The 11,814-nt window shown below is 43.4% G+C and overlaps 1 protein-coding gene across 1 annotated transcript; it reads left to right on the forward strand.

Moving 5' to 3' along the window:
* The first annotated feature begins 1,809 nt into the window (after positions 1 to 1,809).
* VIM (vimentin) lies at positions 1,810 to 10,133 on the forward strand. The gene is made up of 9 exons (XM_021551747.3): positions 1,810 to 2,425; positions 2,606 to 2,666; positions 6,406 to 6,501; positions 6,642 to 6,803; positions 7,312 to 7,437; positions 8,132 to 8,352; positions 8,445 to 8,488; positions 8,901 to 8,986; positions 9,502 to 10,133. Exons 1-9 carry the CDS (start codon positions 1,884 to 1,886, stop codon positions 9,541 to 9,543), a joined length of 1,380 nt encoding a protein of 459 aa, XP_021407422.1. The 5' UTR covers positions 1,810 to 1,883; the 3' UTR covers positions 9,544 to 10,133.
* Positions 10,134 to 11,814: the final 1,681 nt, after the last annotated feature.

The raw sequence follows: 11,814 nt of genomic DNA on the forward strand, positions 1-11,814 counted from the left end.
GAGGTTTGGGCAGCAAACAGCGTCCAGGCTGGGCTTTGGGAACCCTTAGCCTCAGGAATGCTGTGTGACCTCTGCCTCTTATTCAGTGGCTGAATGGAATGAGCTGTAGCCTGGGACTTATACTACAAGCACTTCAGTAGCTCAACCTTGTCAGCTTCCTTTGCTTGACTAAGCTTCAGTGAACAAAAGAAATTAAAACCTCAAGGACTTACATTTAGATACAAACTGCATTTCTGCACTTCTGGTTGCCAACAGAATGAAAGCAAAGCAGAATTTCCTTCAAAAAAACAAGATCTTTAATAAAATACATAGGTTCACATCCTTCCTTGTAAAGTACATTACCTGAAGTCAACAGTAGTTGACTAGTGGGAATTGGGGTGTGAAGATTACCTTTTTCTCTACCCACTGTTCATGTTCAGGTTTATCACAACTTCCAGAGAAGATATTTCTTCCTGCAGGACTGCAAGCTAAAAAGAATCAAAAATCAATGGTAGTTTTGCATCCCCGAAGTGCTGAAGCAGTACATTACAGATAATGTCTGCAATGTATCACACACTTCCCATAGCAGAGAAAAAAGATGCCCCTTACCTGATGCATCAGTGCAAAATCTCAGAATGTGAATCGTGCTTTGGCCACTCAAGTTTAAAGTTTTCTAAATGACAGAGATTCTGTCATCTTCCTTAAGCAATCTCTGAATCCATGCTGAAACAATCTGCTACTAAAAGTTTTTCTCTGTTAACTTTTATGCCATTGCTATTGGCCTGTACTACCTACATCACTCTTTTCCATTGCTGGTAGTCCCATTTTGATAGTAAAATTGCTCTGAAAACACTGGGACTTTTGTCTGGCCTTTTATTTTACATACATATTTGCAGATCATAGTTAATGAATAATTATAATTTTTCCAGGTGCTCTCCTAAGACTCTAACCATGCACCTACCAAAATGAATAGCAAAGTCTGTTGGGCACAACAGTGGAGAAACAAACTTCTGTTAAAATCTAGTCTGATTCTATCCTAGTTATTTTTCAGGAGCAAGATCCTGAATGCAGCAATCTCAATAATGTACTGTCCACACAAAAAAACCCCACCAAAAATTAAATTAGTCTGGGGATCATTGTTACAAAAATGGCAGAATTAAGCCTTAGGCATCTAACTGCTTACCCAGCTACAAGGAAAACATATTTAACCTGTAAAGTTCATGTTTTAATCATAGGAGCTGAGATTGCTATCATGGGAGGCAGCTGAAGAAAACACATACATTATTTTTCTGGTTGTTTATTTTGAAGACTTGGCAGCCCTTTGTAATACTTGGCATATTTTCTTCCCTGATCTTACTCTTTCAGAAAGCTCTTAGATATCTAGATAAATATACATCATACCTATAGAGGGTTTTTAATAGGTTATTCGGAGTATATTGCCAGGCCTGTGCCACTAAACTTGCCAACCCCTTCTTGCAGCCAGCACGCTCACTGGAGCGGGACAAGGAGACGAGAGGGGGAAATCCAGCGCCCGTTTCCGCGACGAAGATGCCGCTGCTGTCACCGCGTCCTCCCCGGGCGCACCGTGCCGGGGTTCCCCGCGGCCGCTGTGGGACACCGCCCTGCCACGTCCCGCAGGAAACCCGCCAGCCTCCCGGGACTCAGCCACGGCACAAGCTGCCGCCCACCCTCCGCGCCCCGCCGGCCGATCCGCCCCGCTCGCCGCCTTTGTGTCCGCGGCCGCCCCCCCTTCCCCGCGGGCGGAGCGGAGCGGGGCGGGCCCGGCGGGGCGGGGTCGCGGCGCCCATAAGAAGGGGCCCTGGCCGCGGCCACCGCCCTTCTTCGCCGCGCTCCCCGGTCGTCCCGCTCCGCTCCCGGATTACAAAGCCCGCACCGCCGCCGCTATGAGCATCAGCACGAAAAACTCCTCGTACCGGCGCATGTTCGGCGGGGGCAGCCGCCCCAGCACCGGCACCCGGTACATCACGTCCAGCAGCCGGTACTCGCTGGGCAGCGCCCTGCGGCCCAGCAGCGCCCGGTACGTGTCCGCCTCGCCCGGCGGCGTGTACGCCACCAAGACGACGTCGGTGCGGCTGCGGAGCAGCATGCCGCCCATGCGGCTCCACGACTCCGTGGACTTCTCCCTGGCCGACGCCATCAACACGGAGTTCAAGGCGAACCGCACCAACGAGAAGGTTGAGCTGCAGGAGCTTAATGACCGCTTCGCCAACTACATCGACAAGGTGCGCTTTCTGGAGCAGCAAAACAAGATCTTGCTGGCCGAGCTGGAGCAGCTCAAGGGCAAGGGCACGTCCCGCCTGGGCGACCTCTACGAGGAGGAGATGCGGGAGCTGCGGCGACAGGTGGACCAGCTCACCAACGACAAGGCACGGGTGGAAGTGGAGCGGGACAACCTCGCCGACGACATCATGCGGCTGCGGGAGAAGTGAGTGCCTGGGGAAGGCGGGTTCGGGCTGCCGCCGCCTCCCGCTGCCTCCCCGCTGCTCTGTCCCTTGGCGCGGGGGCAGCCCCTGAGCATCCCGAGCGGTACCGGGCGGGCGGGAGGCTGGGCGGGGGGATGTGGGGGTCCCCCGCTCCCTCTTCACCGCCGACTTGTCCCTTCTAGGTTGCAAGAGGAGATGCTTCAGAGGGAGGAGGCCGAGAACACCCTGCAGTCCTTCAGACAGGTTAGCGGTCGTGGAGGAGGGAGGGGCCCGAGGCGGTGGTGGCCGTGCCTGGGGCGGAGGGTGGGAGTGCCGGAGTTTGCTTTCCTTGCACAAAGAGGTTCCGTCAGTTCTCACGCAAGCCCTCCGTGTTTTCTTTAGAGGGATGCTGCACTCCGAGGGGAGGGGAGGCAAACTATTGTCCTGCTTTATCCAAGTCTAGCCCGTTTTACAAAAAACGCCCCAACGTGGAATCACTTTCCGATCCAATAAAAGTGAAAGGGGGCCATCTGCTCGCTTGGCTGAAGGGTATTAATGGTTTCTATGGGATTCACCGTGGAATGCAGATACAGGCATTACGGCAAGTGTGGTGGCAGCAGATTGAAATAATAGATCCCTTTGTGTTGGAGGGGAGGGTGCAGTGGGCTGCATTCTTACTAAATGTGTAATGGTGCGGGAATATTTCTAGGGAAATGTGTCTGTTATGGGCCAGTTTTTGTACAAAACAGAACTCCTTTTCGATGAATCACTGGTCAGTGCATTACTGGGCAACAGTTTCAAATTTAAGGGTTTTCATGTGGGTGTTGTCTGCTGACAAGAAGTAGACGGTAAATTCCTTGGGGCGAGGTCACAGGATTGAGTTTGCCTCCTCTGGGTGTCCCTTAAGAACGTGGAATTTAATCCTCTGTAAAACAAAGATGCTAACCTCGGAAATAAGTAGTGTAAGAGTTTAGTCTTTGTAGGATGCTGTGATGTTATCCAGTCAAAGTAAATCTATGTGACAACCAGAAACAACTGTGCAAACAGCGTTCTAAAATTCTTAAGCTCAAGTTTTCACTTGTGCAAAACCGGCTTTCAACTTAGATTAAGCCTTGTTTGGACTAAGATATTTAGGAATGCGCCTTCTCAAAACAAGGTCTCTTCCCTAAAACTGATGGTGTAAAACAGCATTGCTAGCATTCTTTCAGACTGGAAGTGACTGCCCTTATCACCAGGCAGCTGGGTACAGGCTGACTTTGTCCCAGAGCTCTTTATAGGCATTAACAGAAGTCACTGTTCAGGAAATCAGCACTTGATTGTTAGTGTTTCCCTGGGAAAGGCTTTTGACTGCAGTATATTTACAGTCCTTGAAGGAGAGCAGGTGTGTTCAAGAGATAGTGTGGGGAAACTGAAACACCTACTCCCATTCAGAGCTTGGGAATTCAGTCTTCACTGGCATTCTGGGCACAGAAGTTTTAAAAAACAGTCTGAGATACTGCCTTAATTTAAGTTTCTGGGGTTTTTTTTGGTTTTTTGAGTGCTAAGACAATTTACTGTAGTGTGAAGTTCTGTGAAGGAGCCTTGAACTTAAGTTTTAGAGAACCTCATCTATTCTGATTCATTGCTGAATTCAATTGAAGGATCAATTGACTTAAGGTTGACTTTTACATGATCTTTCATATTTAATTGGTGTACTTTAGGCATGCCTGTATTTCAATCCAGTTGAATCTTATGAAGGCTCTGGGCTTTAAAGTGAGCTTGGCTTGGTGCACATACCCCACACTCATTATCCAGCTCTTCCCTGCCTTTGGAAAGGGGTCACTCAGGAGCTCAGCCTCCAACAGATGTGTGTGTGCAGGACAGTCAGAATTGGATCCATTTGACCTCATAAGCTGTAGCTTGTCCATAAGAAATGCAAATCATTGTCTATGGAAACTACACTAAATGCATTTATGACATAACTGGTGCCTGCTGGTGTGAAAATGAAATTAAATTCACAAAACACCAAAGGTGAAATATCCTGTTGAGCTTTCCATTTTAAAACAATGCACAGCTTTCTATTATATTTTTCCACTGGAAAGTTGTATAGATTTTGATCACTTCAGCAAGTGTTTTGCTGTTCTGATGTATCATCAAAGATACTTCTTAATTGATGGAGCAGTTGTGTACTTCAGTATTTTGTGCTGAGTGATGTGCTGTATAAAGTATATGTGAAAATTCAGTGAGGCCTTTCGTTTGGGGCAGGACAAGCATCACAGTGAGAAAGTTAATGCAGCTTTGCCAGCTGGTCTAGCAGCAAGGAATAGATCCTGAGCCCAACAGGTCAGGTCCTGGCTAACATGAGGTTTGTCTGAAGTAAACATGGATGCTCAACCCTGCAAAGTGTGTGGCTTGCATTGAAGAATCTCCTAGGATAAAATCAGCGTGTATTCCAACTGCATGTATCTATGACTTGTACTTGTTCGTTCAGGCTACAAGTAGCCAATTCATTTATGTAGTTCCACACATCTGGGAGCTACTGAAACACTGAATCTTAGTGATAGGGAATACATAATGATAGCATATGGTAAAGTACATACCCCATATAGTGTCTTCAGTTTAAATTGCTTTCAATTTACTACAGGGTCCTAAAATCTTGCAGCTATTCAGTTATTTTAAAAAAATAACCTTCAGGGTGAAGATTTCTGCAAAATCCTCTAAAAAATCTTTGGATGACTGGTCAGTTATGTAAACATGTTGGGTCATAGCCATGTAATTTTCTGCCAGAATTATCATGAGGGGTTTTGGAGGGAGGAGAACAAATTAATTAGGAAATTCTTTCCCTGAACTGAAAAACAGAGCTGATATGAACTGTGGGTATAAAACTGGAATTGATAGAAAAGTTATTGAATGATGCATGAAAGGGTTATTTTGCTGAATAAAGTAAACAGAATCATTCTTCTGGAGCAAGGACCTTACCCCAGAGTAGGAGTGATCCAAGGAAAGGCTTTCTAGGAGTCTAAAGAAAACACTCCTTATTTCAAAGATGCCGTAAAAAAGAGAGCTGCTGATTAGGAATGCTTATGCTTTGGGCAATCCAAAATAGCTTTAGAGTAAGCTGTGAGAACCTGATATGTTAATACCCTGTGAGCACAAACATGTGGCTGTATATGTAACTAGTGTGAAAGGAACAATCTTCCACTTTGCAAGCTAAATGCCTTACACATTCAAAATGTAAGAAGTTGCCAAATAATGTGTAGTTTTATGTTTTTTAACTAATTCAAGTTGTTCCCTTATAACATTCATGACGTATCTTCTGTTCTGCTCTAAATGAATTTTTGCTGTTGATTAAGACTATCTCTGTCCAGCAAAAGGTGGAGCCTTTGCCAGCAACTGCGAGGGTGTAGGCAATGATGAGTAGCTCAGTTTGTGTTTATGCTCACACCTTCTTTTTCTCAAGGGAGATCTGCTGACTTGCATTGTGAATACTGCAGTTCTTGTACATACCTCACCAACTTTACAAGTATACTTTAAAAATGTGGCCTGTGGACATAAGGGGCTCTGTGCTTGTTCACCAAGGAGTCCATAATTTAAGAGCCCACTAATAGACCTGACAGCACATGTGTTGCACTTTTAAACCCTACTGAAAAGGGTGGAAGTTTGCAAAGTGCAACTCTTTGCCAGTGTAGTCAAGCTAGAAGCATTCACTGCAGACTTCTGACTCAAGTATTTGAAGGATTTACACCTGCTATGATCTGTGTGCTCTTGATCATGCTTAGCAGCATGTCAGCAATGATACAATCAACAGACGTGGCATAGTTTTCAAAATCACAATAAAGGTGCATACCTAAAAGGTTTAAGGCTAAGGTAGGAGGTGGCAAAAAGGTTTATTACAGCTTTTGATTTCCTGTTGTCTTGCTGAAAAGTTCACATGTAGCATCAGCCTGTATGCTGCTGAACTTGCTGCAAGAGACTTCTCTCCATCAGTTTTGTAAGCTTATGAATTGTTCTTCTCTCTGGTCAGGATGTTGACAATGCCTCTCTGGCACGTCTTGATCTTGAGCGCAAAGTTGAGTCCCTGCAAGAGGAGATTGTGTTCTTGAAGAAACTTCATGATGAGGTAAGCTGACAGATGAGGTCTGTGTTCCGATGCAGACTGTCTAGCAAGGAAGCTCTTTGCTGGTTCTGTCCCAGAGTCCCCGCCTGTGTATGATCTGAGTGCTTTTGTGCAATAATGTTGAGTGTCTGCTTCTCTCTAAGGAAATCCGAGAATTGCAGGCCCAACTCCAGGAGCAGCACATCCAAATTGATATGGATGTTTCTAAGCCTGATCTTACTGCTGCCCTGCGTGATGTTCGCCAACAGTATGAAAGTGTTGCTGCTAAGAATCTTCAGGAAGCTGAGGAGTGGTACAAGTCCAAAGTAAGTAAAATGCATCAGGCACTGAAACTAATTCTGCTTAATTAGTTTAAATTAAACTTTCCTCTAGCACTTGCTGTTCCCTCTGTCTCTCTAAAGGACATGAACATAACCATGACACAAAGTCTTTTTTTAAATCCTAGTCTGGGAAGGGTACAACTTGAAAACATTTTGTGCCATAACTACAGCATCAAAGTAATGGGTGCACACTGGGAATCTTTCCTGTACTTGTACCTGAAAGCAGACATTGGATGAAATACTGGAGAAATTAGTGAAAAAATGGTGAAAAGATGGGAAATGTACAGGGCAGGAAAACAAGTATGAAAGCTAGCTATGAATTCTAATATAACATTCAGAAATAGAGAAGCACTTTAAGAGTAATACTAATATTTAAGCATTTCAGGTGCTAATCCTTGTAATACCTTCAGTTGTCCTCAACTGCTGTGTCTACAGTAGGTCTGTTTCACCGTTTCTGTTGAAGTGTTATGCTAACCAGACTGGGGTTTTCCAGTTTGCAGATCTCTCTGAAGCTGCTAACAGGAACAATGATGCCCTGCGCCAGGCCAAGCAGGAAGCCAATGAGTACCGCAGACAGATCCAGTCTCTCACCTGCGAAGTCGATGCTCTGAAGGGAAGCGTAAGTAGAAGACAGCAGTTGTTTTTCATTGCTGCTTTAAGCACTGCACTGCAGTTTAATTCTTAATTTGGATGTGAATGCTGGTAATCTGCCATGCAATTCAGCAGTATATTAATACTTTTTTTTGAAAAGAATGCTGTGGGCTCAATTTGTGTGTATGCACAACAGTACACTGCCGAGATTGATACACTGAATCAGTCTTACTTAAGCTGTGTACAATAAGTTCATTCTCGTGCTATAATATTCACTGTTTATTTAGTACTTTCTGAAAGTGTTTATGCCTTGTCTGTCAGGTACAGATAAAGTTGTAAAAAAAATCTGGAGAAGCAGTGAAAATTTTGCTGTTACTAAAACACGACTGCTTTAAAGACAGGCTTGAAATGGATACAAGTGTTTAGCAGACCTGCAAATCTACTGTACTAAGGACTGTCTGCATGTGTTGGGCTTACTGTAAAAGGGTGGCTTTGCCAGCTGGTACAATAAATATGTGGCGCACCTCAGATCACGCTGCAGAATAATTCTCCTTGAATTTGCAAAGGGAAGATAAGGAGATGACAAATTTGGGATGTATCTGGGCATTTTCAGAAAGGATGCTAATGTAACACTATTTTCTTTCTTTAAAATGTTGAGGGTCTCGAGGGTGGGGAAGAGCCACTGAACTGCAGCAATGCTTGATTTCACTGTTCTGTTCCAGAATGAGTCCCTGGAGCGCCAAATGCGTGAAATGGAGGAGAATTTTGCTCTTGAAGCTGCTAACTACCAAGACACTATTGGACGTCTGCAGGATGAGATTCAGAACATGAAGGAAGAAATGGCTCGCCATCTCCGCGAGTACCAGGACCTGCTGAATGTAAAGATGGCTCTTGATATTGAAATTGCCACCTACAGAAAACTGCTGGAGGGTGAAGAGAGCAGGTAATTACATGTAAACACTTTTCGAAAGCCAGAAATTACTAGAAGATACTTTATGCCTATATCTGATTTTATCAATTTCCTATTTCCTTCAGGATTAACATGCCTATTCCAACCTTTGCTGCTTTGAACCTGAGAGGTAAGCTGTTTCTGCTATTTCAGTTTAGGCAGTTGCTCTATCATTAGTATGAGGGCTCTGTATAGTTCCTTTTATGCTGGTTTTTGAACTTGTGTAAGTGCAGTTGTTGTGAATAGTCTTCATGGATGCAACTACAATATTTGCAGCTACTTAATCTTGGATGGTAGCAACTCTTTTGTTCCTGGACAAATTTTTAAATATTGGTACATAGCAAGTACTTAGTTTGGATACCTGCTGAAAGTACTTTAAGGAACACAGAAAAAAATGTAGAAGACCTGGCTTATTCATAGCAGGAGACTTCTTTGTATACTAAATTGGGATTCTGAAAGTAGACACTAAAATCTGTTACACCTCATTTCTTTGAGGAGGCACTTAATCCAGACTATTGGTAATACTACATCTTCTTCTGCAGAAACCAACATTGAGTCTCAGCCAATGGTTGACACTCACTCAAAGAGAACACTTCTAATTAAGACCGTCGAAACTAGAGATGGACAGGTTGGTGGTAACTTTAATTTTATTTCTATCACAGCTGGTAACCTTTAAATTCTTAAGTTTGCCTACTGCTTACTGCAGCTTTTATGTGGTAGTAAGTATTGAGTAAAACAGCAGCTGGCATTCCAAGCTGTGTGAACATACAGATATAGCAAGCAGGTTTCTCTGGGGAAAAAAAATCAAAATTCATCTGATAGTAAAACTTTTAAGTTGGTGACTGTTACCTGTGTATTGCTTATTTAAGTTCAGCTGAATTAGCAAATTCTCCATAGATTTCCTTAGGAAAACATATGACAGTAAACAGAGATACTTTACTTAGGATAAGATGCTGTTGTTGGTGTAAGTAAATAAAACATGAATGGTTTTTGTATGCTATTAACAAACTAGAATTTCTCATAAGTGAGAGCTGATGCCCACTTGTATACATTTTGGAACTGGATATTTCACTTGTAGCTCTTAAAAAACCCACAAAAATCTTCCTACTAAAACTTAATGCAACTGTTTCTGTTTTTCATTAGGTTATTAATGAAACTTCCCAGCATCATGATGACTTGGAGTAAAGCTGAAGTGAAGATGCATACTTACTAAAGGAGAAATTCTTACCAGCAAGATTGAAAAAGTTCATGTCTTAAAGGAAGAAACAGCTTTCAAGTGCCTTTCTGCAGTTTTTCCATGAGCGCAAGATGATTATGCTAGGAAATAGGTCTTAGATCTTGCAAACTGACTCTCCCTGAAGGATTAGCGTTTACAATGGAGTCTAGTTTACAAATAGCAATATCTTGTGCTGCAATACTGTTTTTAAGTATCTGAATTCAATAAAACTGCTTTTCCAGCACCATATGAGCAACCTGTCGCTACTTCAATAAATCTTTGGAAAATGGCTCTTGATGTGTTCTAATTTGTTAAATTTCATGACTTTCTGGAAAGCCATAACAATATAATGCTGGAATTATTATACGGTTGACATCTTTAGTACTGGCTGTGTGGAATGCTGTTTTTTCAGTTTAACTAGATAAACTATCTTACTTATTTACTGCTTAGGTTTTGGAACCAATTAAAATGGATTATAACTGGCAGATGCATAATGTATTATGATATCACTTGAATAAAATATGATACTTCAAGCTAATAAATATTAATCTTTCTTCCATATACTAGTTAATGCAGTTACTAAATGTCAGAATGCCTGAAATACCTTAAAACTTGGTTTTAAAAAACAGTATTTGTGTAGCATATAAATAGTTCATGTGAGCCCTTATCTCAGACAGCACCTTGCAAAGTTAACAGCTGACTTGGTGCATTAACTTATTTTTCCAGGAAAAACTAGTTCCCAAAGGCTTATTGGTATTATAGAAGCTACATGAAGGCTTTGGCTGGAGTGGGGGTTAGGAGAGGCTCACTTGCCCTTTTGCTGACAATTCCAGTATTTAAACCTCTTTTAAAGCAGGATAGCCACCATGCTTGGTGTTCCTATTCTGCTGAACATCAGGTGGTGAATACAGCAGAATGGGAACAAGGAAGTTCCACTCTGCCGTGCCACAGTCTTCCAGGAGGCAGTAGTGAAAGTTGATGTCCTCTTAAGTTTTCTTCTGCATAGCAACATACTTCTCAAATTTAAAGACAAAGATCCACAGCAGAGCCCTGTGAAAGTAGCTACTGTGTTCTGCATTACTTCTGCAAAGTCTTCCTGTAAGCTTTTACTGAGGTACAGATATTCTGGAATGAGGAGCTGCAACCTGAAATTTTTCAGTTAATATAATAGCATTCAGGGTAAGGGTAAAACTTCCATGTTGTATAGCTATGCTAGCATTTGGGAATTGATCTCTAAGAAAAACTGACTGTTACCTCCATGTGACAGGGATGAAAACAATTTGCTCCTTTTCCATCCTTATCCTTACCTGTGCTCAAGCATGTGGCTAACTGGATGCAGTGTAGGTATGGGGGCGGGCAGCAGGAGGCTGCTTTTCTCATCCCAGTTACTGGCAGCACCAGGTTAGGAGTCTTGCAGCCAGGATACTAAAGAGGGAGGTGGACAATGCTTGGGATGTGCTGGAACCCTCTGCAGCTCCAACACACAGGTGCTTTATGTGCTGTCCAAGAGAAAAGTCCTGCAGCAGGTCCAGTATTTGTTCTGGTGACTCCCTTCATGTGAAAAGGGACAGAAGTGACGTTGAGGAGGGTGCCTGGACCCAAGCCTCAGCCACAGCTTTTGCCTCAGCAAAGCAGAACAGATTCAACCTGGTCTGCCATATGGTGGGTAGGATAGTCTCACTAGGAACTGAGAGTGAACCCAGCCTTTTTCATGTTGCAGAGATTACAGACACCAGGTTTTCTACTACCTTTCAACATCCAGACTGCTTAAAAAAAAACACAAATGAGCTTTCATGGGAAGTGTTTTCTGTGATAATAACAGCTCTGGGCATGTGTAATACCTAATTTTGAGGACTTTATAGGCATGAGTGTCAACAACTTTTCAGGACAAGTGGAATAAGGGGCTGATGTCCTGCCTGTTGCAGACTACTCCAGTCTTTCTCTGGATCTAGTGATTGAAAAAGTTGAGCCAATGCTAAATATCATTTCTTGTCCCTAAAGCAATGACAGAGCCCTGGCTGGTAGCACTGTCAGTCTATGGGTAGGGGAGGGTGGCTCTGTGGGCAGAGACCCACAGCACAGTGTGCTTTTTGAAATGCACATTGATGTCTGGAGTTGTGATAGTCTTTCAGATATTGCTTCCACTCTGCTACCAGCTACCTGGCTCAGTGTTTTCTCTTGTCTTTGATTACTTCTCTCAGTAGATAAAAGAAGTGCCTGTATCAAGCACTGACTCAGCA

Source organism: Lonchura striata, chromosome 1, assembly GCF_046129695.1.
Source record: "Lonchura striata isolate bLonStr1 chromosome 1, bLonStr1.mat, whole genome shotgun sequence".
NCBI classification, from domain to species: domain Eukaryota; kingdom Metazoa; phylum Chordata; class Aves; order Passeriformes; family Estrildidae; genus Lonchura; species Lonchura striata.